Source organism: Oncorhynchus kisutch, unplaced genomic scaffold (genome assembly GCF_002021735.2).
Source record: "Oncorhynchus kisutch isolate 150728-3 unplaced genomic scaffold, Okis_V2 Okis06b-Okis10b_hom, whole genome shotgun sequence".
Classification (NCBI taxonomy): Eukaryota; Metazoa; Chordata; class Actinopteri; order Salmoniformes; family Salmonidae; genus Oncorhynchus; species Oncorhynchus kisutch.
In genome coordinates this window covers 13271170-13296610 of record NW_022261983.1, presented here as the reverse complement: position 1 = coordinate 13296610, position 25441 = coordinate 13271170, and the positions used below count along the sequence as shown (strand labels likewise).

Sequence of the window (25441 nt, the reverse complement as noted above, 5' to 3'; positions counted from 1 at the left end):
ACTATATTTACTAAATAAACTAAAGTAAATATATATATATATATATTTAAACTAACACAATTAAATAACAATAATGAGGCTATATACAGGGGGTACCGGTACTGTACATAGTCCATCGTTAAATAGCCATTTCACCTACCTCATCCCCATACTGTTTTTATTTATTTACTTTTCTGCTCTTTTGCACACCAGTATCTCTACCTGCACATGACCATCTGATCATTTATCACTCCAGTGTTAATTGTAATTATTCGTCTACCTCCTCATGCCTTTTGCACACAATGTATATAGACTCTCTTTCTTTTTCTACTGTGTTATTGACTTGTTTAATGTTTACTCCATGTGTAACTCTGTGTTGTTGTCTGTTCACACTGCTATGCTTTATCTTGGCCAGGTCGCAGTTGTAAATGAGAACTTGTTCTCAACTAGCCTACCTGGTTAAATAAAGGTGTTCTCAACTAGCCTACCTGGTTAAATAAAGGTGTTCTCAACTAGCCTACCTGGTTAAATAAAATAAAGGGGAAATCAAATAAAACTGAGTCATTGTGTGGGGGTAGAGGTCAGTCGAGGTCATTTGTACATGTAGGTAGGGGTAAAGTGACTATGTATAGATAATAAACAGCAAATAGGAACAGTGGGTTAACTGCCTTGTTCAGGGGCAGAACGACAGCTTTGTACCTTATCAGCTCGGGATTTGATCTTGCAACCTTTCGGTTACTAGTCCAATGCTCTAACCACTAGGCTACCTGCCGCCCCTACACTCTGTTCAGCAGTCTAATGGCTTGGGGGTAGAAGCTGTTCAGCAGTCTTATGACTTGGTGGTAGAAGCTGTTCAGCAGTCTTATGGCTTGGGGGTAGAAGCTGTTCAGCAGTCTTATGGCTTGGGGGTAGAAGCTGTTCAGCAGTCTTATGTCTTGGGGGTAGAAGCTGTTCAGCAGTCTTATGGCTTAGGGGTAGAAACTGTTCAGCAGTCTTATGGCTTGGGGGTAGAAGCTGTTAAGGAACCTTTTGGACGCTGACTTGGTGCTTCGGTACCGCTTGCCATGTGGTAGCATAGAGAACAGTCTATGACTTGGGTGACTGGAATTGTTTTGGCCTTCCTCTGACACCACCTGGTTTATAGGTCCTGGATGGCAGGAAGCTCAGCCCCAGTGATGTACAGGGCCGTGCGCACAATCCTCTGTAGTGCCTTACGGCCAGATGCCAAACAGTTGCCATCCCAGGCCGTGATGCAACTGGTCAAGATGCTCTCGATGGTGCAGCTGTAGAACGTTTTGAAGATCTGGGGACCCATGACAAATCGTTTTAGTCTCCCGAGAGGGAAAAGGCGTTGTTGTGCCCTCTTCACAACTTTCTTGGTGTGTTTGGACCATGATAGTTTTTTGGTGATGTGGACACCAAGGAACTTGAAATTCTCGACCTGCTCCACTAGAGACCAGTCGATGTGAATTGGGTGTGTTTGGCCCTCCTTTTCCTGTAGTCCACGATCATCTCCTTTGTCTTGATCACATTGAGGAGAGGTTGTTGTCCTGGCACCACACTGCCAAGGCTCTGACCTCCTTTCCTACAGGCTGTTTCATTGATGTCGATGATCAGGCTTTTGTGTCGTCAGCAAACTTAATGATGGTGTTGGAGTCTTGCTTGGCCATGCAGTTGTGTGTGAACAGGGATTACAGGAGGGGACTAAGCACCCACCCCTGAGGGGCCCCCGTGTTGAGGATCAGCGTGGCAGATGTGTTGTTGCCTATCTTCACCGCCTGGGGGCAGCCCATGATGAGCTTTGAGGGCACTATGGTGTTGAACGCTGAGCTGTAGCCAATGAACAGCATTCTCACATAGGTGTTCCTTTTGTCCAGGTGGGAAAGGGCCGTGTGGAGTGCGGTTGAGATTGCGTCATCTGTGGATCTGTTGGAGCGGTATGCAAATTGGAGTGGGTCTAGGGTTTCCGGCATGATGCTGTTGATGTGAGCCATGACCAGCCTTTCAAAGCACTTCATGGCCACCGACGTAAGTGCTATGGGGCGGTAGTCATTTAGCCAGGTTACCCAGACAAACAGAACAGGACAGTGAACAGAATAGCAGACCGTTCTATATCACGAGCGACAGGTCAATAGCTCAGAGTTGTTCCTTCATGGCCACCGACGTGAGTGCTACGGGGCAGTAGTCATTTATCCAGGTTATCCAGACTAACAGAAGAGCAGACAGTTCTACATCAGGAGTGACAGATCAATAGCTCATAGTTGTTCCTTCATGGCCACCGTCGTGAGTGCTACGGGGCAGTAGTCATTTAGTTATCCAGACAAACAGAAGAGCAGACAGTTCTACATCAGGAGTGACAGATCAATAACTCATTATCTACTGTAGCCGTAGCCTATGGACAAGACATACATTCTACCCTATTCCCTATATAGTGGACTACTTTTGACCGAGGCCCATTGTCCTAAATGGTAGCCAATGGTTCCTGGTCGAAAGTAGTACACTTGATTGGGATTAGGGTGTCATTTGTGACGCAGGACTATGTTTGATCTGTGAGAAGAACAGGGTCATAAATGATAGGCCTGTCTCTATTGATAGACAGACCTATCTCAACCATGTTGACGGGTGCCTTTAGTGTGTTCAAAAAGTATGTGGAATTAGAAATAGATGTTTCCATTTGTTTCCATGGATATAGATGTTTCCATAGAAATAGTTGTTTCCATAGAAATAGATGTTTCCATAGAAATAGATGTTTCCCTTTGTTTCCATAGAAATAGATGTTTCCATAGAAATAGATGTTTCCATAGAAATAGATGTTTCCCTTTGTTTCCATAGAAATAGATGTTTCCATGGAAGTAGATGTTTCCATAGAAATAGATGTTTCCATTTGTTTCCATAGAAATAGATGTTTCCATAGAAATAGATTTTTCCATTTGTTTCCATACAAATAGATGTTTCCATTTCCATTAGTCTACAAAATTATATCTATAATCGGCTTCCTATTTCGCAACAAAGCCTCCTTCACTCATGCTGCCAAATATACCCTCGTAAAACTGACTATCCTACCGATCCTCGACTTCGGCAATGTCATTTACAAAATAGCCTCCAACACTCTACTCAGCAAATTGGATGCAGTCTATCACAGTGCCATCCATTTTGTCACCAAAGCCCCATATACTACCCACCACTGCGACCTGTATGCTCTCGTTGGCTGGCCCTCACTTCATATTCGTCGCCAAACCCACTGGCTCCAGGTCATCTATAAGTCATTGCTAGGTAAAGGACCGCCTTATCTCAGCTCACTGGTCACCATAGCAGCACCCACACGTAGCACATGCTCCAGCAGGTATATTTCACTTTCGCGGGCGATTCCCTGATCCACCTCTACGCAGACGACACCATTCTATATACTTTCGGCCCGTCTTTGGACACTGTGCTATCTAACCTCCAAACAAGCTTCAATGCCATACAACACTCCTTCCGTGGCCTCCAACTGCTCTTAAACGCTAGTAAAACCAAATGCATGCTTTTCAACCGGTCGCTGCCTGCACCTGCATGCCCGACTAGCATCACCACCCTGGATGGTTCCGACCTAGAATATGTGGACGTCTATAAGTACCTAGGTGTCTGGCTAGACTGCAAACTCTCCTTCCAGACTCATATCAAACATCTCCAATCGAAAATCAAATCAAGAGTCGGCTTTCTATTCCGCAACAAAGCCTCCTTCACTCAAGCCGCCAAGCTTACCCTAGTAAAACTGACTATCCTACCGATCCTCGACTTCGGCGATGTCATCTACAAAATGGCTTCCAACACTCTACTCAGCAAACTGGATGCAGTCTATCACAGTGCCATCCGTTTTGTCACTAAAGCACCTTATACTACCCACCACTGCGACTTGTATGCTCTAGTCGGCTGGCCCTCGCTACATATTCGTCGCCAGACCCACTGGCTCCAGGTCATCTACAAGTCTATGCTAGGTAAAGCTCCGCCTTATCTCAGCTCACTGGTCACGATGGCAACACCCATCCGTAGCACGCGCTCCAGCAGGTGTATCTCACTGATCATCCCTAAAGCCAACACCTCATTTGGCCACCTTTCGTTCCAGTACTCTGCTGCCTGTGACTGGAACGAATTGCAAAAATCGCTGAAGTTGGAGACTTTCATCTCCCTCACCAACTTCAAACATCAGCTATCTGAGCAGCTAACCGATCGCTGCAGCTGTACATAGTCTATTGGTAAATAGCCCACCCTTTTCACCTACCTCATCCCCGTACTGTTTTTATTTATTTACTTTTCTGCTCTTCTGCACACCAATATCTCTACCTGTACATGACCATCTGATCTTTTATCACTCCAGTGTTAATCTGCAAAATTGTAATTATTTGCCTACCTCCTCATGCCTTTTGCACACATTGTATATAGACCCCCCCTTCGTTTTCTACTGTGTTATTGACTTGTTAATTGTTTACTCCATGTGTAACTCTTTGTTGTATGCTCACACTGCTATGCTTTATCTTGGCCAGGTCGCAGTTGCAAATGAGAACTTGTTCTCAACTAGCCTACCTGGTTAAATAAAGGTGAAATAAAAAAAATAATAAAAAATAAAAAACTGGTCACCGCCAAAGCCAATTCCTCCTTTGGACGCCTTTCCTTCCAGTTCTCTGCTGCCAATGACTGGAACAAACCGCAAAAATCACTGAAGCTGGAGACTCATAACTCCCTCACTAACTTTAAGCATCAGCTGTCAGAGCAGCTCACAGATCCGTGCACCTGTACATAGCCCATCTGTAAATAGCCCATCCAGCTACCTCATCCCCATACTGGTATTTATTTTTTGCTCCTTTGCCCCCCAGTATCTCTACTTGCACATCATCTTCTGCACATCCATCACTCCAGTGTTTAATTGTTAAATTGTAATTACTTCGCCACTATGGCCTATTTATTGCCTTACCTCCCTAATCTTACCTTATTTGCACACAATGTATATAGACTTTTCTATTGTGTTATTGACTGTACGCTTGTTTATTCCATGTGTAACTCTGTGTTGTTGTTTGTGTCGCACTGCTTTACTTTATCTTGGCCACAGTTGTAAATGAGAACTTGTTCTCAACTGGCCTATCTGGTTAAATAAAGTATGAATTATGTTAATACATAATAAAATGGCGTCTTGTCGTCTTAGATTCCAAACATGATGTCTGGTCCATGTGAACACGTCCACATCGTCTAGATAGTCCAACTCCTGCTACGGCGCTACATCTCTTACATTTCAAACCTGTTGCCTGAAGACATCTGATATCTCCACAGTGTGGTTAGAGATGAGATTGGTCTGCTGTATATGGTGCTCAGTGGTCACATGTCTCTATATAAAGTTACACTTCATGGCCTGACTGTTTTGGAGGCCAAAATATATGATAACAGTTTTTTTCCCGACCACTTTAGTTTACCAGGAACAACTCCTGGTCCTGGGAAAAATTCATGGTCTGGCCCATCAGCCTGACCAATCATTCTGCCTGTACAGCAAGGTGACACATTTCAATCAAACGAAACAGCACCACCGTCTGGTTGTAGTAGGTATTACACAACGGAAATCGGTTTGTTGTCTTCCTGTTTCTATATGTGTGCCGCGGTATGAAGTTGATCGCATGCTATTGCACGGTCTATGGACAGTAACGGTTTATCTACATTGTGTCATGTCATGATTATGCCCGCGGTAAATCACGGATCACTACATCGACATGGTGTTACATTGTTACTAAAATAACCGGACTTACGTGTGGTTGGTGCTACAGTTCAAAGGCAACCAACTCACGAGGTAACGTTACTGTACAGTAGTGCAACAACTTGAAATGATCGTCTGACATTCGCTCACATATTGAGTGAGAGGATGCTGAGAACATGTTTAACAGCTGTCCGCGGTCCTGCGGTCTGCGTGGGTCGGTGTTTCAGTAGTGAAGTGAGTGGTGCAGATTCCACGTTAGCCGGTTTCTCCTCTCCACCGTTTTCAACGGAGGCTTCACTCTATGTTCACGTGAGTATTAGTAAACTACTAACGTTATATTCAACCAGTTTATCTCTTTCTTCCATTCTGCCTCCCTCTTTCTGCTATCTATCCTTCTCGCAAAAGGCAATGAATGAATGAGATCCGATTTCAACTAACACTTTGTCAGTCAGTCTCACGCACACACAGTGGCCATACTGTCTGAGGGGATGCGCCTACTGCAGAGGAGGCTGGTGGGAGGTGTTATAGGAGGATGGGCTCCTTATTATGGCTGTAATGGATTCCAGGCTGTATCACAACCGGCCGTGATTGGGAGTCCCATAGGGCGGTACACAACTGGCCCAGCGTCGTCTGGGTTTGGCCGGTGTAGGCCGTCGTTGTAAATAAGAATGTGTTTCTTAACTGACTTGCCTAGTTAAATAAAGGTTCAATGTAAAACAAATGGAATGGTGCCAAACACATGGGAACAACGTATTTGAATCAGTTCCATTGAGTCTCCAGCCTTTACAACGAGCCTGTCCTCCTATAGCTCCTCCCACCAGCCTCCTCTGTCTACTGGAACAACAAGTACAACCCTGACACTAACCCTGATCCTCTCCTGTTCACAGTGACCTTACTGTCTGAAGAGATGCTCCTACTGTAACAACAAGTACAACCCTGACACTAACCCTGATCCTCTCCTGTTCACAGTGGCCTTACTGTCTGAAGAGATGCTCCTACTGTAACAACAAGTACAACCCTGATACTAACCCTGATCCTCTCCTGTTCACAGTGGCCTTACTGTCTGAAGAGATGTTCCTACTGTAACAACAAGTACATCCCTGACACTAACCCTGAGCCTCTCCTGTTCACAGTGGCCTTACTGTCTGAAGAGATGTTCCTACTGTAACAACAAGTACAACCCTGACACTAACCCTGATCCTCTCCTGTTCACATTGGCCTTACTGTCTGAAGAGATGCTCCTACTGTAACAACAAGTACAACCCTGACACTAACCCTGATCCTCTCCTGTTCACAGTGGCCTTACTGTCTGAAGAGATGCTCCTACTGTAACAACAAGTACAACCCTGACACTAACCCTGATCCTCTCCTGTTCACAGTGACCTTACTGTCTGAAGAGATGCTCCTACTGTAACAACAAGTACAACCCTGATACTAACCCTGATCCTCTCCTGTTCACAGTGGCCTTACTGTCCGAAGAGATGCTACTACTGTAACAACAAGTACAACCCTGACACTAACCCTGATCCTCTCCTGTTCACAGTGGCCTTACTGTCTGAAGAGATGCTCCTACTGTAACAACAAGTACAACCCTGATACTAACCCTGATCCTCTCCTGTTCACAGTGGCCTTACTGTCCGAAGAGATGCTACTACTGTAACAACAAGTACAACCCTGACACTAACCCTGATCCTCTCCTGTTCACAGTGGCCTTACTGTCTGAAGAGATGCTCCTACTGTAACAACAAGTACAACCCTGATACTAACCCTGATCCTCTCCTGTTCACAGTGGCCTTACTGTCTGAAGAGATGCTCCTACTGTAACTTCAACAAGTACATTCCTCGCTCTGACAACCAGGATGTCATGTTGGAGTGTCTCCAGCGGGAGACGGAGACCTTACTAAAGCTCAGCCAGGTGTCCCGGTAGGTTTACTGTCTAAATTCAACCCTCCTCTGTGGGTCATCGCCTTTAGCTTTAGTGTCTCCATGGTAACATCTGAAATGGCACACTATTCCCTAAACAGTGCACTATTTCCAGAGTGCCTGAGGCTGACTATGGAGGGAACATTTTCAGACTGCTCCTCCACCTCCTGGAGTTCAACTCCAAACACAGTCTGAGCATTTTTCTTCTTTCTATTTTAATGTCTCTCTCCATGTCTCACTCTCTCTCTCTCTCTCCATGTCTCACTCTCTGTCTCTCTCTCTCCATGTCTCACTCTCTGTCTCTCTCTCTCCATGTCTCTCTCTCTCTCTCTCTCTCTCTCTCTCTCTCTCTCTCTCTCTCTCTCTCTCTCCGTCTCACTCTCTGTCTCTCCATGTCTCCCTCACTGTCTGTCTCCCTCTCTTGCTCTGTCTCTCTCCCTCCCTCCCTCTCTCTCTATCTCTCTCTCTCTCTCTCCATGTCTCCCTCCCTCTCTCTCTCTCTCTCTCACGCGCTCTGTCTCTCTCTCGCTCTGTCTGTCTCTCTCGCTCTGTCTCTCTCTCTCTCTGTCTCTCTCTCTCGGTCTGTCTGTCTCTCTCTCTCTCTCATCTTCAGGATCACCTCTGTGTTTTTTGGAGGCGGGACTCCCAGCCTGGCCCGCCCCTCCACTATCGCTGCGGTCCTACAGACGGTTACCAGGCACGCTGGACTATCAGAGGAGGCGGAGGTCACTCTGGAGGTCAACCCCACCCCTGTAGGAAGCTCTAAGTTGGAGGACTTCCTCCATGCTGGCGTCAACCGTTTTTCCATCGGGGTGCAGGTGAGATTAAGGCTGGTGTTCAGTCAGTTGCACATAGTAGATTTCCAGAAAGCGTTCTCAGTAGAAGTAGAAGTACGTCCTACTACTGTACATCCTCCGGGGCTATAAGAGTAATGGGAATGGTTAGGTGGAAACTAGCAACCCTTTCCCATAAAACCTTTTCTGCTACGGAAACTGAAACAACAGAAAACAGTATTACTGGTGGAAAGGGAGGAAGGAGAGGAGGAGTCCCTGGAGGATAAGAGTGTGATGCAACACAGGCAGTCACTGATCACTAGCTTTGTTCTGAACAGACAGTCACGGATCACCAGCTTTGTTCTGAACAGTCAGTCACGGATCACCAGCTTTGTTCTGAACAGTCAGTCACGGATCACCAGCTTTGTTCTGAACAGTCAGTCACTGATCACCAGCTTTGTTCTGAACAGTCAGTCACTGATCACTAGCTCTGTTCTGATAACCAATTGTCCTTTTCCTATGTGAATCTGGTCAGGGAGCAGGTCAGGGAGCTGAAGGAGAGCAGGTCAGGGAGCTGAAGGAGAGCAGGTCAGGGAGCTGAAGGAGAGCAGGTCAGGGAGCTGAAGGAGAGCAGGTCAGGGAGCTGAAGGAGAGCAGGTCAGGGAGCTGAAGGAGAGCAGGTCAGGGATCTGAAGGAGAGCAGGTCAGGGAGCTGAAGGAGAGCAGGTCAGGGAGCTGAAGGAGAGCAGGTCAGGGAGCTGAAGGAGAGCAGGTCAGGAGAGCTGAAGGAGAAATGAAGGAGGCGTGAGGGGAGAAGAAGGAGAGTTCTGGGGAGGGACCACAACTCCCAGCATGCGTTGCAGACCGTAGCGGAGGCTCGGAGGCTCTGCCCGGGTAGGGTGTCGGTCGACGTCATGTTCGGACGTCCTGGTCAGAGCGTTGCATCCTGGGAGTTGGAGTTGGATGAGCTGCTGTCGGTGTGTGATGACCACGTCTCCCTGTACCAGCTGACCCTGGAGAGAGGCATGTCTTTTCTTCCTGATCGTTTTTGTGTGCGTTATTTAGAAGTTGGGACAGGTACAGATGAGATGGGGGAGATGGAGGAGAGGACTACAGGAGAGACAGTAGCAGGAACACCACCACTACACCACCCCAAGCAGACTGAATTGACAGGTACAGATGAGATGGAGGAGATGGAGGAGAGACAGTAGCAGGAACACCACCCCAAGCAGACTGAATTGACAGGTACAGATGAGATGGAGGAGATGGAGGAGAGACAGTAGCAGGAACACCACCACTACACCACCCCAAGGTACAGGTACAGATGAGATGGAGGAGATGGAGGAGAGGACTACAGGAGAGACAGTAGCAGGAACACCACCACTACACCAACCCAAGGTACAGGTACAGATGAGATGGGGGAGATGGAGGAGAGGACTACAGGAGAGACAGTAGCAGGAACACCACCACTACACCACCCCAAGCAGACTGAATTGACAGGTACAGATGAGATGGAGGAGAGACAGTAGCAGGAACACCACCACTACACCACCCCAAGCAGACTGAATTGACAGGTACAGATGAGATGGAGGAGAGACAGTAGCAGGAACACCACCACTACACCACCCCAAGGTACAGGTACAGATGAGATGGAGGAGATGGAGGAGAGGACTACAGGAGAGACTGTAGCAGGAACACCACCACTACACCACCCCAAGGTACAGGTACAGATGAGATGGGGGAGATGGAGGAGAGGACTACAGGAGAGACAGTAGTAGGAACACCACCACTACACCACCCCAAGCAGACTGAATTGACAGGTACAGATGAGATGGAGGAGAGGACTACAGGAGAGACAGTAGTAGGAACACCACCACTACACCACCCCAAGGTACAGGTACAGATGAGATGGAGGAGATGGAGGAGAGGACTACAGGAGAGACAGTAGCAGGAACACCACCACTACACCACCCCAAGGTACAGGTACAGATGAGATGGGGGAGATGGAGGAGAGGACTACAGGAGAGACAGTAGTAGGAACACCACCACTACACCACCCCAAGCAGACTGAATTGACAGGTACAGATGAGATGGAGGAGAGGACTACAGGAGAGACAGTAGCAGGAACACCACCACTACACCTTCCCAAGCAGACTGAATTGACAGACATTTTGAAGGTTTTCGTTGCAGTGACTGTGATATGTGGTTGTTTCTACTTACTGTAGTTGAATTAGTAGCTGTAGTGATTGACAGGTAATAGGTCTCCAAATGAATATATGACCTGACTGTAAGTCACTCTGGATCAGAGATTCTGCTGCTAAATGACTCCAATGTTAACATGTCAACTGCAGGCACACAGCTCTTCAGACAGGTCCAGAAAGGCCAACTGAGCGTGCCCAGTGATGACATCACAGCTGTCATGTATGACTCTGCCAGGAGGATTCTTCAGAAGAGAGGCTATCTGCAGTATGAGGTGTCCAACTTTGCCAGAAATGTAAGTTCTACTCTCTTTCTCTGTGTGTGTCCTTGTGTCTGTCCGACCACTGTGCTATAGTAGAAATTAATTTTGGTAGAAACCCCTGCTGTAGAAATACATTTAGTGGAATACCCTGCAGTAGAAATACATTTAGTAGAAACCCCTGCTGTAGAAATTCATTTGGTAGAAAACCCTGCAGTAGAAATACATTTAGTGGAATACCCTGCAGTAGAAATACATTTAGTAGAATACCCTGCAGTAGAAATACATTTGGTAGAAAACCCTGCAGTAGAAATTCATTTAGTAGAATACCCTGCAGTAGAAATACATTTGGTAGAAAACCCTGCAGTAGAAATACATTTAGTAGAATACCCTGCAGTAGAAATACATTTAGTAGAAAACCCTGCAGTAGAAATATATTTAGTAGAAAACCCTGCTGTAGAAATACATTTAGTAGAAAACCCTGCTGTAGAAATACATTGAGTAGAAAACCCTGCAGTAGAAATACATTGAGTAGAAAACCCTGCAGTAGAAATACATTGAGTACAATACCCTGCTGTAGAAATACATTGAGTAGAATACCCTGCTGTAGAAATACATTGAGTAGAATACCCTGCTGTAGAAATACATTGAGTAGAAAACCCTGCAGTAGAAATACATTGAGTAGAAAACCCTGCTGTAGAAATACATTGAGTAGAAAACCCTGCTGTAGAAATACATTGAGTAGAAAACCCTGCAGTAGAAATACATTGAGTAGAAAACCCTGCAGTAGAAATACATTGAGTAGAAAACCCTGCTGTAGAAATACATTGAGTAGAATACCCTGCTGTAGAAATACATTGAGTAGAAAACCCTGCAGTAGAAATACATTGAGTAGAAAACCCTGCAGTAGAAACACCAGGCTTTTCTCTGTGCTGTATTGGTTGTCATATCTATTGAATATGAATATTACCTGCTACAGTCAACACACATCTGTAATATACCTGGTGTATTTTCTGTCTGTTTTGAAGGGTGCCATCAGCCAACACAATATGAGTTACTGGAAGGCCAGTCAGTACCTTGGAGTGGGCCCAGGTGAGTTAATAGTGCTTTATGAATGCTCTACAACACCGTTATGAATGCTCTATAAAAACTTTATGAATGCTCTATAGCACCGTTATGAATGCTCTATAAAGACTTTCTGAATGCTCTATAACACCTTTATGAATGCTCTGTAACACCATTATGAATGCTCTGTAACACAGTTATGAATGCTCTATAACACCTTTATGAATGCTCTATAGCACCGTTATGAATGCTCTGTAACACCATTATGAATGCTCTATAACACCATTATGAATGCTCTAAAGACTTTATGAATGCTCTATAACACCTTTATGAATGCTCTATAGCACCGTTATGAATCAAATCAAATGTATTTATATAGCCCTTCGTACATCAGCTGATATCTCAAAGTGCTGTACAGAAACCCAGCCTAAAACCCCAAACAGCAAGCAATGCAGGTGTAGAAGCACGGTGGCTAGGAAAAACTCCCTAGAAAGGCCAATACCTAGGAAGAAACCTAGAGAGGAACCAGGCTATGTGGGGTGGCCAGTCCTCTTCTGGCTGTGCCGGGTGGAGATTATAACAGAACATGGCCAAGATGTTCAAATGTTCATAAATGACCAGCAGGGTCGAATAATAATAAGGCAGAACAGTTGAAACTGGAGCAGCAGCACAGTCAGGTGGAAGTTGAAACTGGAGCAGCAGCATGGCCAGGTGGACTGGGGACAGCAAGGAGTCATCATGTCAGGTAGTCCTGGGGCATGGTCCTAGGGCTCAGGTCAGTTGAAACTGGAGCAGCAGCATGGCCAGGTGGACTGGGGACAGCAAGGAGTCATCATGTCAGGTAGTCCTTGGGCATGGTCCTAGGGCTCAGGTCAGTTGAAACTGGAACAGCAGCATGGCCAGGTGGACTGGGGACAGCAAGGAGTCATCATGTCAGGTAGTCCTGGGGCATGGTTCTAGGGCTCAGGTCCTCCGAGAGAGAGAAAGAAAGAGAGAAGGAGAGAATTAGAGAACGCACACTTAGATTCACACAGGACACCGAATAGGACAGGAGAAGTACTCAAACTACTGCAGCATAAAAACTGGAGGCTTTATGAATGCTCTATAAAGACTTTATGAATGCTCTATAAAGCCTTTATCTGTGGTTGTTTATTTGAAGTGAGACTCTTCTGTCTGCCAGGTGCCCATGGTCGCTTCGTCCCCCGTGGAGAGGGGGATGTGTGTCGAGAGGCCCGTACCCAGACTCTGGAGCCTGATGTCTGGTTGAGAGAGGTGCAGCAGAGGAGTCACGGGACTCGACGCAGGATACCCCTCACCCACCTGGGACTGTGAGTCCACTTCTTTCTGCTTCAGGCTGTTTACCTGCAGAGTTCACACCGTGCTGCTCATTAAAGGGATAATCCACTTCAGAATAAAACGCCTGTCAATTTGTTAATCATCTAGGATCAACTATTTTCACCATTGATTTGACTTCTAAGTGGTCCGTCTGTGCAAACAGGAAATCGTGTCGTGCCACGTCATCGCGATAAGGTTCTCGTCACTGTCAATAGGGGAAAAACAAACCTATCACATTTCAAAACGCTTTTAAAAAAATCAGTCAGTGCACTCCCCATATCAGCCAATAGAAGGTATGGACAGACTGGTTGACTGTGAGTCAGCTGATCTACTGTCCGCTCTTTAGACTGTGTTCACCTGCAGAGTTCATTCGGTGCTGCACGTTAATGACCTACATCCAATAATACTCCAGACTCACTCATAGCATGGGATTCTACGCTACAGGGCCATTCTGCCTCGGACAAGGCTTCCTGTCTCGCAGCGTGGCAGATGATATACTGTAGCAACCTGTTAACTTTATTCATCTGATTGCAGATTGGAGGAAGTGTTGGTCATGGGACTGCGTTTGATTGACGGCATCACTCACCAGGTAATCTAGGCTAAACCCAGAATACTGACGGCATCACTCACCAGGTAATCTAGGCTAAACCCAGAATACTGACGGCATCACTCACCAGGTAATCTAGGCTAACCCAGAATACTGACGGCATCACTCACCAGGTAATCTAGGTTAACCCAGAATACTGACGGCATCACTCACCAGGTAATCTAGGCTAACCCAGAATACTGACGGCATCACTCACCAGGTAATCTAGGCTAACCCAGAATACTGACGGCATCACTCACCAGGTAATCTAGGCTAACCCAGAATACTGACGGCATCACTCACCAGGTAATCTAGGCTAACCCAGAATACTGACGGCATCACTCACCAGGTAATCTAGGCTAACCCAGAATACTGACGGCATCACTCACCAGGTAATCTAGGCTAACCCAGAATACTGACGGCATCACTCACCAGGTAATCTAGGCTAAACCCAGAATACTGACGGCATCACTCACCAGGTAATCTAGGTTAACCCAGAATACTGACGGCATCACTCACCAGGTAATCTAGGCTAACCCAGAATACTGACGGCATCACTCACCAGGTAATCTAGGCTAACCCAGAATACTGACGGCATCACTCACCAGGTAATCTAGGCTAACCCAGAATACTGACGGCATCACTCACCAGGTAATCTAGGCTAACCCAGAATGCTGACGGCATCACTCACCAGGTAATCTAGGTTAACCCAGAATACTGACGGCATCACTCACCAGGTAATCTAGGCTAACCCAGAACCAAAAGTCTCACATCATTTGGTTATGTTTACATTGTCTGGCCACATACTATACAGTATATATATACACACTATATGCTATACCAAGAGGAGGTTTCAGTTGTTTCTAGATTCATTGTTTGCATCAATAGGGGCCATCAGTGATAAAATCATTTTTTAACCTGATGTGTTCAGTATTTGTATGTTCCACACCATTGTTCTGATTCACCTGACTTCCTGTCTACATATGTCTTTGTCTCTGATTCACCTTACTTCCTGTCTACATCTGTCTTTGTCTCTGATTCACCTTACTTCCTGCCTACATATGTCTTTGTCTTTGATTCACCTTACTTCCTGTCTACATCTGTCTCTGATTCATGTTATTTCTGTGGCAGCATTGGCAGTTGTTCAGTCCCAGGGCAGATCTGTACCAGATTCTCAGCTCATCCTCTGAAGTACAAGACCTTCAACAGACAGGCCTCCTAATCCTGGATGACAGGTAACCCAGACCTTCAACAGACAGGTCTTGTAATCCTGGATGACTGGTAACCCAGACCTTCAACACAGGTCTTATAATCCTGGATGACAGGTAACCCAGACCTTCAACAGACAGGCCTCCTAATCCTGGATGACAGGTAACCCAGACCTTCAACAGACAGGCCTTCTAATCCTGGATGACAGGTAACCCAGACCTTCAACAGACAGGTCTTGTAATCCTGGATGACAGGTAACCCAGACCTTCAACAGACAGGCCTCCTAATCCTGGATGACAGGTAACCCAGACCTTCAACAGACAGGCCTCCTAATCCTGGATGACAGGTAACCCAGACCTTCAACAGACAGGCCTCCTAATCCTGGATGACAGGTAACCCAGACCTTCAACAGACATGTCTTATAATCCTGGATGACAGGTAACCCAGACCTTTAACAGACAGGTCTTCTAATCCTGGATGACAGGTAACCCAGACCTTCAACAGACAGGCCTTCTAATCCTGGATGACAGGTAACCCAGACCTTCAACAGACAGGTCTTCTAATCCTGGATGACAGGTAACCCAGACCTTCAACAGACAGGTTTTATAATCCTGGATGACAGGTAACCCAGACCTTCAACAGACAGGTCTTATAATACTGGATGACAGGTAACCCAGACTTTCAACAGACTGGTTTTCTAATCCTGGATGACAGGTAACCCAGACCTTCAACAGACAGGTCTTCTAATCCTGGATGACAGGTAACCCAGACCTTCAACAGACTGGTTTTCTAATCCTGGATGACAGGTAACCCAGACCTTCAACAGACAGGCATTCTAAGCCTTATAACTTGTGGTTTTTTAAAAGTGGGACCCAGTAGTTGTATCTCCGTGTCTGTATGAGTCTATTTGAACCAGCTGTGAGGTGGTAGGGACCAAAACATGCACCCCTGGGGGTCCCCGGGACTGAGTCCGGGAAACACTGACAAGCCCTTTTGTCTTGTGTGTAGGGGTCTGCGGTGCTCGTGGCAGGGCCTGGCCTTACTGGACAGCATGTTACCCACTCTGTTGCTGCTGCTGGAGGCCTACATCACCCAGGGGCTCGACAACAACAGTGATTCACTACAGCTCTGATGACAGACGACTAGACCTCGACAATAACAGTGGTTCACTACAGCTCTGATGACAGACAACTAGACCTCGACAAAAACAGTGGTTCACTACAGCTCTGATGACAGACGACTAGACCTCGACAATAACAGTGGTTCACTACAGCTCTGATGACAGACAACTAGACCTCGACAATAACAGTGGTTCACTACAGCTCTGATGACAGACGACTAGACCTCGATAACAACAGTGGTTCACTACAGCTCTGATGACAGACAACTAGACCTCGACAATAACAGTGGTTCACTACAGCTCTGATGACAGACGACTAGACCTCGACAATAACAGTGGTTCACTACAGCTCTGATGACAGAGAACTAGAGAAGCGTGGAGGAACTGGAGTCCGTGGCACGCTGACCTTCATAAACAACCTATTTAACTGCTGCTTTTGGTAACTGTGTGTGTGTGTGTGTGTGTGTGTGTGTGTGTGTGTGTGTGTGTGTGTGTGTGTGTGTGTGTGTGTGTGTGTGTGTGTGTGTGTGTGTGTGTGTGTGTGTGTGTGTGTGTGTGTGTGTGTGTGAGAGAGATATTACCTCTACTACATTGAAGGGGTACAGAATGATTTGTTCATAGAAGACATGGTGTGGAGAACCTTTCCCGAGTCCCGACAGCATCCTGTTAAACTGTAAAGTACAGAGCTTTATCAGAGTCCCGACAGCATCCTGTTAAACTGTAAAGTACAGAGCTTTATCAGAGTCCCGAGAGCATCCTGTTAAACTGTAAAGTACAGAGCTTTATCAGAGTCCCGACAGCATCCTGTTAAACTGTAAAGTACAGAGCTTTATCAGAGTCCCGACAGCATCCTGTTAAACTGTAAAGTACAGAGCTTTATCAGAGTCCCGACAGCATCCTGTTAAACTGTAAAGTACAGAGCTTTATCCAAGTCCCGACAGCATCCTGTTAAACTGTAAAGTACAGAGCTTTATCAGAGTCCCGACAGCATCCTGTTAAACTGTAAAGTACAGAGCTTTATCAGAGTCCCGACAGCATCCTGTTAAACCTTAAAGTACAGAGCTTTATCAGTATATCAGGCCCATCTAACCTGTCACTGATCAGAACACGGTGACGGCAGGTTAGTGTCATCTTACTGCAGCTAATCTACTTCATCAGTGTAGATGGTCGATTAGACCAGTATCTACAGTTCATAGTGGCTGCCGGGTCAGTCTCCGGCTCAGTCTCCGGCTCAGTCTCCGGGCTCAGTCTCCGGCTCAGTCTCCGTCTCAGTCTCCGTCTCAGTCTCCGTCTCAGTCTCCGGGCTCAGTCTCCGGGCTCAGTCTCCGGGCTCAGTCTCCGGGCTCAGTCTCCGGCTCAGTCTCCGGCTCAGTCTCCGGCTCAGTCTCCGGCTCAGTCTCCGGGCTCAGTCTCCGGCTCAGTCTCCCCTGTCTGTCAGCCAGGCTTGGAGACCCTCTGTCCTCCATGTCTCTGGTCTCCTATGGGGCCCCTTGCCTGCTTCCCCATCATCATAGCGTGAGAAGATGTAGCGGGGGGGGGGGGGGGGGGGGGAGTGACGTGGCCGTGGTCCCTGTATCTGGCCCAGGTGCAGAGCAGATCCCAGATTAGACAGACGGGCTTAAACCTTCTGTTGTCCATCAGCTGTGATGAAAGTCTTGGTCTGACAGGTACACAACATGTAATCCACCAAGAAGAGTCTGGAGAGTGTTGTCTTCAGGCTTAAAACAACATCACAACACTGTAGACTGGAGCGTGTTGTTTTAAGCCTGAAGACAGCATCACAACACTGTAGACTGGAGCGTGTTGTTTTAAGCCTGAAGACAGCATCACAACACTGTAGACTGGAGCGTGTTGTTTTAAGCATGAAGACGGCATCACAACACTGTAGACTGGAGCGTGTTGTTTTAAGCCTGAAGACAGCATCACAACACTGTAGACTGGAGCGTGTTGTTTTAAGCCTGAAGACAGCATCACAACACTGTAGACTGGAGCGTGTTGTTTTAAGCATGAAGACGGCATCACAACACTGTAGACTGGAGCGTGTTGTTTTAAGCCTGAAGACAGCATCACAACACTGTAGACTGGAGCGTGTTGTTTAAGCATGAAGACAACATCACAACACTGTAGACTGGAGAGTATTGTTTAAGCATGAAGACAGCATCACAACACTGTAGACTGGAGCGTGTTGTTTAAGCATGAAGACAACATCACAACACTGTAGACTGGAGCGTGTTGTGGAGGCTTGTTAAGATGGGTCTGTTGACACGCTGGGTGTATTGTGGAGGCTTGTTGAGATGGGTCTGTTGACACGCTGGGTGTATTGTGGAGGCTTGTTGAGATGGGTCTGTTGACACGCTGGGTGTATTGTGGAGGCTTGTTGAGATGGGTCTGTTGACACGCTGGGTGTATTGTGGAGGCTTGTTGAGATGGGTCTGTTGACACGCTGGGTGTATTGTGGAGGCTTGTTGAGATGGGTCTGTTGACACGCTGGGTGTATTGTGGAGGCTTGTTGAGATGGGTCTGTTGACACGCTGGGTGTATTGTGGAGGCTTGTTGAGATGGGTCTGTTGACACGCTGGGTGTATTGTGGAGGCTTGTTGAGATGGGTCTGTTGACACGCTGGGTGTATTGTGGAGGCTTGTTGAGATGGGTCTGTTGACACGCTGGGTGTATTGTGGAGGCTTGTTGAGATGGGTCTGTTGACACGCTGGGTGTATTGTGGAGGCTTGTTGAGATGGGTCTGTTGACACGCTGGGTGTATTGTGGAGGCTTGTTGAGATGGGTCTGTTGACACGCTGGGTGTATTGTATGTATAGTGGACATGGGTTAATAAGAAGAGCACATTTTATAATAGGATAATTATAACCGATTGCCAAGTAAGACAGACTGTGAAATGCATAGTTGGTTCCATTTCTTACTCAATAAAAATGCTTTCTACTATTCATTCTGATATTTATGCTCATTCATGCTCATTAAAGAAATTGTGTGCATTCCCTATAAATGTAACTACTTTTGACCTGAGCCCTGACCTGAGCCCTATAAGCCCTGACCTGAGCCCTATGAGCCCTGACCTGAGCCCTATTAGCCCTGACCTGAGCCCTATGACCCCTGACCTGAGCCCTATGAGCCCTGACCTGAGCCCTATGAGCCCTGACCTGAGCCCGATTTGCCCAGACCTGAGCCCTATTAGCCCTGACCTGAGCCCTATTAGCCCTGACCTGAGCCCTATGAGTCCTGACCTGAGCCCTGACCTGAGCCCTATTAGTCCTATGAGCCCTGACCTGAGCCCTATTAGCCCTGACCTGAGCCCGATTTGCCCAGACCTGAGCCCTATTAGCCCTGACCTGAGCTCTATTAGCCCTGACCTGAGCCCTATGAGTCCTGACCTGAGCCCTATTAGCCCTATGAGCCCTGACCTGAGCCCTATTAGCCCTATGAGTCCTGACCTGAGCCCTATGAGCCCTGACCTGAGCCCTATTAGCCCTATGAGCCCTGACCTGAGCCCTATTAGCCCTATGAGTCCTGACCTGAGCCCTGTGAGCCCTGACCTGAGCCCTATTAGCCCTATGAGTCCTGACCTGAGCCCTATGAGCCCGGACCTGAGCCCTATTAGCCCTATGAGCCCTGACCTGAGCTCTATGAGCCCGGACCTGAGCTCTATTAGCCCTATGAGCCCTGACCTGAGTCCTGACCTGAGCCCTGTGAGTCCTGACCTGAACCCTATGAACCCTGACCTGAGCCCTATTAGCCCTGACCTGAGCTCTATGAGAGAGCTCTAGATCTCTCTCTGTCTCTCTGCCTGATATTCTAAACTTGTGTTTTCCCCTGTTCCCTGTGTTGACCTGTATAGAGAAGGCCCTGTGTTGACCTGTATAGAGAAGGCCCTGTGTTGACCTGTATAGAGAAGGCCCTGTGTTGACCTGTATAGAGAAGGGCCCTGTGTTGACCTGTATAGAGAAGGCCCTGTGTTGACCTGTATAGAGAAGGGCCCTGTGTTGACCTGTATAGAGAAGGGCCCTGTGTTGACCTGTATAGAGAAGGCCCTGTGTTGACCTGTATAGAGAGGGGCCCTGTGTTGACCTGTATAGAGAGGGCCCTGTATAGAGAGGGGCCCTGTGTTGACCTGTATAGAGAGGGGCCCTGTGTTGACCTGTATAGAGAAGGGCCCTGTGTTGACCTGTATAGAGAAGGCCCTGTATAGAGAGGGGCCCTGTGTTGACCTGAATAGAGAGGGCCCTGTATAGAGAGGGGCCCTGTGTTGACCTGTATAGAGAGGGCCCTGTGTTGACCTGTATAGAGAAGGCCCTGTGTTGACCTGTATAGAGAAGGCCCTGTGTTGACCTGTATAGAGAAGGCCCTGTATAGAGAGGGGCCCTGTGTTGACCTGTATAGAGAGGGCCCTGTATAGAGAGGGGCCCTGTGTTGACCTGTGTAGAGAGGGCCCTGTGTTGACCTGTATAGAGAGGGCCCTGTGTTGACCTGTATAGAGAGGGCCCTGTGTTGACCTGTATAGAGAGGGCCCTGTGTTGACCTGTATAGAGAGGGCCCTGTGTTGACCTGTATAGAGAAGGTCCTGTGTTGACCTGGTATAGAGAAGGAGACACAAATGGCACTTATTCCCTGTGTAGTGCACTACATTTGACCCATAGGGTTCTGGTCTAAAGTAGTGCACTATGTAGGGAATAGAGTTCCATTTAGTAGACCTCCTTGGTATCATGACAGGCCTAGACTAGTGCTGCTCTGTTCTTCAGAGAGATCTGGATGAATGATCAGCAGTAATGGGAGCAGATGTTTCCCAGTACTGACACTACTGGGTGATGTTCATCACTCCTACAATGTGCTGCTGAGTTGTTGTTTTTGTTGCATTTCAATAGTGGAGCAGGTGCAGTCAAATTGGAGGCTGTTGACAAGGACCCAATGAATACAACTGTATTGATACAGCTTTATGACCCAAAATACCAGGCAGGTAGGATCATAGAACGATACATTCTATGGGAAGATGGCCCACGGCCTTTAATTGATACAGCTTTATGACCCAATATACCAGGCAGGTAGGATCATAGAACGATACATTCTATGGGAAGATGGCTTTATGACACAACATACCAGGCAGGTAGGATCATAGAACGATACATTCTATGGGAAGATGGCCCACGGCCTTTAATTGATACAGCTTTATGACCCAATATACCAGGCAGGTAGGATCATAGAACGATGCATTCTATGGGAAGATGGCTTTATGACACAACATACCAGGCAGGTAGGATCATAGAGCGATACATTCTATGGGAAGATGGCTTTATGACCCAACATACCAGGCAGGTAGGATCATAGAACGATACATTCTATGGGAAGATGGCTTTATGACACAACATACCAGGCAGGTAGGATCATAGAACGATACATTCTATGGGAAGATGGCTTTATGACACAACATACCAGGCAGGTAGGATCATAGAACGATACATTCTATGGGAAGATGGCTTTATGACCCAACATACCAGGCAGGTAGGATCATAGAACGATACATTCTATGGGAAGATGGCTTTATGACACAACATACCAGGCAGGTAGGATCATAGAACGATACATTCTATGGGAAGATGGCTTTATGACCCAACATACCAGGCAGGTAGGATCATAGAACGAAACATTCTATGGGAAGATGGCTTTATGACCCAACATACCAGGCAGGTAGGATCATAGAACGATACATTCTATGGGAAGATGGCTTTATGACCCAACATACCAGGCAGGTAGGATCATAGAACGAAACATTCTATGGGAAGATGGCTTTATGACCCAACATACCAGGCAGGTAGGATCATAGAACGAAACATTCTATGGGAAGATGGCTTTATGACCCAACATACCAGGCAGGTAGGATCATAGAACGATACATTCTATGGGAAGATGGCTTTATGACACAACATACCAGGCAGGTAGGATCATAGAACGATACATTCTATGGGAAGATGGCCCGCGGCCTTTAATTGCCTACATAATTGATGAGTTTATTATCCAAACACAATTTTTTTGTAAAAACATTTTTTTTTAACCTTTTATTTAACTAGGTACGTTTTCACGTTTTGTGTTTTTTTCATCAGAAATGATTGCTCATGGGTGCCTTCATGTGTCTGTAAAATATTACTGTTCTTATTCATTTTTATTCGTAGATTTTAGATGTGTATGAAAATGTTTTGTTGTTGTTGTTGCTAAACACGATACAGGTTAGCTGTCATGTTATGTTCATATCCTGTATAGTTGACTGTGATATGTGTGTCGTCTCACCATAAGATCAATGCACTGGGTAAGAGCATCTCCTAAATGACTACAATTTGAAATGTAAATGTTTTACATACAGATCTCAAATTACTGTATTGAATAATTGTTTACCTTTTTTCATTTGTCACGTAATTCTTTCAGTTCTTGATAAAAAAATATAAAAAATAGTTATTTGTTACATTTGACTGTATATTATTACTGTGTTAAACCTAGTAGTACTACTGATTTCTCTGAGAGTGAGGCAGATATATATTATTACTGTGTAAAACCTAGTAGTACTACTGATTCCTCTGAGAGTGAGGCAGATATATATTATTACTGTGTAAAACCTAGTAGTACTACTGATTTCTCTGAGAGTGAGGCAGATATATATTATTACTGTGTAAAACCTAGTAGTACTACTGATTTCTCTGAGAGTGAGGCAGATATATATTATTACTGTGTAAAACCTAGTAGTACTACTGATTTCTCTGAGAGTGAGGCAGATATATATTATTACTGTGTAAAACCTAGTAGTACTACTGATTTCTCTGAGAGTGAGGCAGATATATATTATTACTGTGTAAAACCTAGTAGTACTACTGATTTCTCTGAGAGTGAGGCAGATATATATTATTACTGTGTAAAACCTAGTAGTACTACTGATTTCTCTGAGAGTGAGGCAGATATATATTATTACTGTGTAAAACCTAGTAGTACTACTGATTTCTCTGAGAGTGAGGCAGATATATATTATTACTGTGTAAAACCTAGTAGTACTACTGATTTCTCTGAGAGTGAGGCAGATATATATTATTACTGTGTAAAACCTAGTAGTACTACTGATTTCTCTGAGAGTGAGGCAGATATATATTATTACTGTGTAAAACCTAGTAGTACTACTGATTTCTCTGAGAGTGAGGCAGATATATATTATTACTGTGTAAAACCTAGTAGTACTACTGATTTCTCTGAGAGTGAGGCAGATATATATTATTACTGTGTAAAACCTAGTAGTACTACTGATTTCTCTGAGAGTGAGGCAGATATATATTATTACTGTGTAAAACCTAGTAGTACTACTGATTTCTCTGAGAGTGAGGCAGATATATATTATTACTGTGTAAAACCTAGTAGTACTACTGATTTCTCTGAGAGTGAGGCAGATATATATTATTACTGTGTAAAACCTAGTAGTACTACTGATTTCTCTGAGAGTGAGGCAGATATATATTATTACTGTGTAAAACCTAGTAGTACTACTGATTTCTCTGAGAGTGAGGCAGATATATATTATTACTGTGTAAAACCTAGTAGTACTACTGATTTCTCTGAGAGTGAGGCAGATATATATTATTACTGTGTAAAACCTAGTAGTACTACTGATTTCTCTGAGAGTGAGGCAGATATATATTATTACTGTGTAAAACCTAGTAGTACTACTGATTTCTCTGAGAGTGAGGCAGATATATATTATTACTGTGTAAAACCTAGTAGTACTACTGATTTCTCTGAGAGTGAGGCAGATATATATTATTACTGTGTAAAACCTAGTAGTACTACTGATTTCTCTGAGAGTGAGGCAGATATATATTATTACTGTGTAAAACCTAGTAGTACTACTGATTTCTCTGAGAGTGAGGCAGATATATATTATTACTGTGTAAAACCTAGTAGTACTACTGATTTCTCTGAGAGTGAGGCAGATATATATTATTACTGTGTAAAACCTAGTAGTACTACTGATTTCTCTGAGAGTGAGGCAGATATATATTATTACTGTGTAAAACCTAGTAGTACTACTGATTTCTCTGAGAGTGAGGCAGATATATATTATTACTGTGTAAAACCTAGTAGTACTACTGATTTCTCTGAGAGTGAGGCAGATATATATTATTACTGTGTAAAACCTAGTAGTACTACTGATTTCTCTGAGAGTGAGGCAGATATATATTATTACTGTGTAAAACCTAGTAGTACTACTGATTTCTCTGAGAGTGAGGCAGATATATATTATTACTGTGTAAAACCTAGTAGTACTACTGATTTCTCTGAGAGTGAGGCAGATATATATTATTACTGTGTAAAACCTAGTAGTACTACTGATTTCTCTGAGAGTGAGGCAGATATATATTATTACTGTGTAAAACCTAGTAGTACTACTGATTTCTCTGAGAGTGAGGCAGATATATATTATTACTGTGTAAAACCTAGTAGTACTACTGATTTCTCTGAGAGTGAGGCAGATATATATTATTACTGTGTAAAACCTAGTAGTACTACTGATTTCTCTGAGAGTGAGGCAGATATATATTATTACTGTGTAAAACCTAGTAGTACTACTGATTTCTCTGAGAGTGAGGCAGATATATATTATTACTGTGTAAAACCTAGTAGTACTACTGATTTCTCTGAGAGTGAGGCAGATATATATTATTACTGTGTAAAACCTAGTAGTACTACTGATTTCTCTGAGAGTGAGGCAGATATATATTATTACTGTGTAAAACCTAGTAGTACTACTGATTTCTCTGAGAGTGAGGCAGATATATATTATTACTGTGTAAAACCTAGTAGTACTACTGATTTCTCTGAGAGTGAGGCAGATATATATTATTACTGTGTAAAACCTAGTAGTACTACTGATTTCTCTGAGAGTGAGGCAGATATATATTATTACTGTGTAAAACCTAGTAGTACTACTGATTTCTCTGAGAGTGAGGCAGATATATATTATTACTGTGTAAAACCTAGTAGTACTACTGATTTCTCTGAGAGTGAGGCAGATATATATTATTACTGTGTAAAACCTAGTAGTACTACTGATTTCTCTGAGAGTGAGGCAGATATATATTATTACTGTGTAAAACCTAGTAGTACTACTGATTTCTCTGAGAGTGAGGCAGATATATATTATTACTGTGTAAAACCTAGTAGTACTACTGATTTCTCTGAGAGTGAGGCAGATATATATTATTACTGTGTAAAACCTAGTAGTACTACTGATTTC

At 45.1% G+C, this 25441-nt stretch overlaps 2 protein-coding genes across 3 annotated transcripts; both read left to right on the top strand.

The window, feature by feature from the left end:
• Positions 1 to 5577: 5577 nt before the first annotated feature.
• On the top strand, positions 5578 to 17438 carry LOC109883011 (radical S-adenosyl methionine domain-containing protein 1, mitochondrial-like). Its single transcript, XM_031814492.1, has 10 exons — positions 5578 to 6007; positions 7488 to 7621; positions 8235 to 8456; positions 9209 to 9417; positions 10746 to 10888; positions 11881 to 11944; positions 13098 to 13245; positions 13787 to 13841; positions 14970 to 15073; positions 16056 to 17438. The coding sequence occupies exons 1-10, from the start codon at positions 5864 to 5866 to the stop codon at positions 16177 to 16179; spliced, it is 1347 nt and encodes a 448-aa protein (XP_031670352.1). The 5' UTR covers positions 5578 to 5863; the 3' UTR covers positions 16180 to 17438.
• Positions 17439 to 17723: 285 nt separating this feature from the next.
• LOC116360020 (DNA-directed RNA polymerase II subunit RPB1-like) lies at positions 17724 to 22315 on the top strand. Of its 2 annotated transcripts, none has more exons than XM_031814464.1 (2): positions 17724 to 21133; positions 21281 to 22315. In XM_031814464.1, the coding sequence occupies exon 1, from the start codon at positions 19095 to 19097 to the stop codon at positions 19944 to 19946; it is 852 nt and encodes a 283-aa protein (XP_031670324.1). In that variant the 5' UTR covers positions 17724 to 19094; the 3' UTR covers positions 19947 to 21133; positions 21281 to 22315. The 2 variants fall into 2 exon arrangements, with proteins under 2 accessions (XP_031670324.1, XP_031670325.1); XM_031814465.1 differs by having other exon boundaries at positions 17724 to 21218; positions 21490 to 22315.
• The last annotated feature ends 3126 nt before the right edge of the window (positions 22316 to 25441 follow it).